The sequence below is a fragment of the Rhincodon typus genome, unplaced genomic scaffold (genome assembly GCF_021869965.1).
Source record: "Rhincodon typus isolate 14 unplaced genomic scaffold, sRhiTyp1.1 hic_rhity00000579, whole genome shotgun sequence".
In the NCBI taxonomy this organism is placed as follows: domain Eukaryota; kingdom Metazoa; phylum Chordata; class Chondrichthyes; order Orectolobiformes; family Rhincodontidae; genus Rhincodon; species Rhincodon typus.
The window spans coordinates 11966-12595 of NW_025966217.1; the positions used below are offsets into that span (position 1 = coordinate 11966).

Genomic DNA, 630 nt, shown 5'->3' on the forward strand with positions numbered 1-630 from the left:
GTCGCCGGGAGCAGGAGCGCTACGAGACAGAATGCTGGACCCTGTCGATGGAGCTGGGGGCCAAGCTGAGCGAGGTGCAGAGACAGAACGCCAGCCTGCGTTGCGAGCGCCAGGCCCTGGAGCGGAAGCAGAGCCAGCTACAGGCGAGGCTGGATTCCACATCGGGGACGGTACTGTACCTGAGCCGGCAACTAAAAGCCGAGCAGAACGCCACGAGCCAGGCCGGTTTCTGCCTGGCCAGCGTCAAGTCCAGCGCCCGCTCGCTGCGGTTCTACACCGGCTTCGAGAACTACGCCAAGTTCGACGCCTTCCTGCGCTTCGTCACGCAGGACGCGGGCCTGTGCGCTGGCAAAATCCGCGGCCAGCCGGCGCACGAGGGCCCGGAGGGCGGTGCGCACGGCACGCTGAGCCACGGGGACCAGCTCCTCCTGGTCCTCGCGCGCCTCCGCTTGGGGCTCCTACTGCAGGACCTGGCCTTCCGCTTCCGCGTCTCCGAGACCACCGTCTCCCGGGTCTGGCTCAACTGGACAGATGTCATACGCACCAGGCTCCTCCAGGTGAGGGCCCTCCGCCGCGCTCGGAGCGCCGCGCATGAGGTTCACCAGTCTCCGTATCCCCCCCATCCTCGGT

At 67.8% G+C, this 630-nt stretch overlaps 1 protein-coding gene across 1 annotated transcript in view; it reads left to right on the plus strand.

Moving 5' to 3' along the window:
* Positions 1 to 10: 10 nt before the first annotated feature.
* Positions 11 to 630, plus strand: part of LOC125488369 — a 2011-nt gene continuing 1391 nt past the window's right edge. The window contains exon 1 of the mRNA XM_048621368.1: positions 11 to 557. Coding sequence (XP_048477325.1) covers positions 48 to 557 — 510 coding nt within the window. The 5' untranslated portion in view covers positions 11 to 47. The remainder of the gene's footprint in view (positions 558 to 630) is intronic.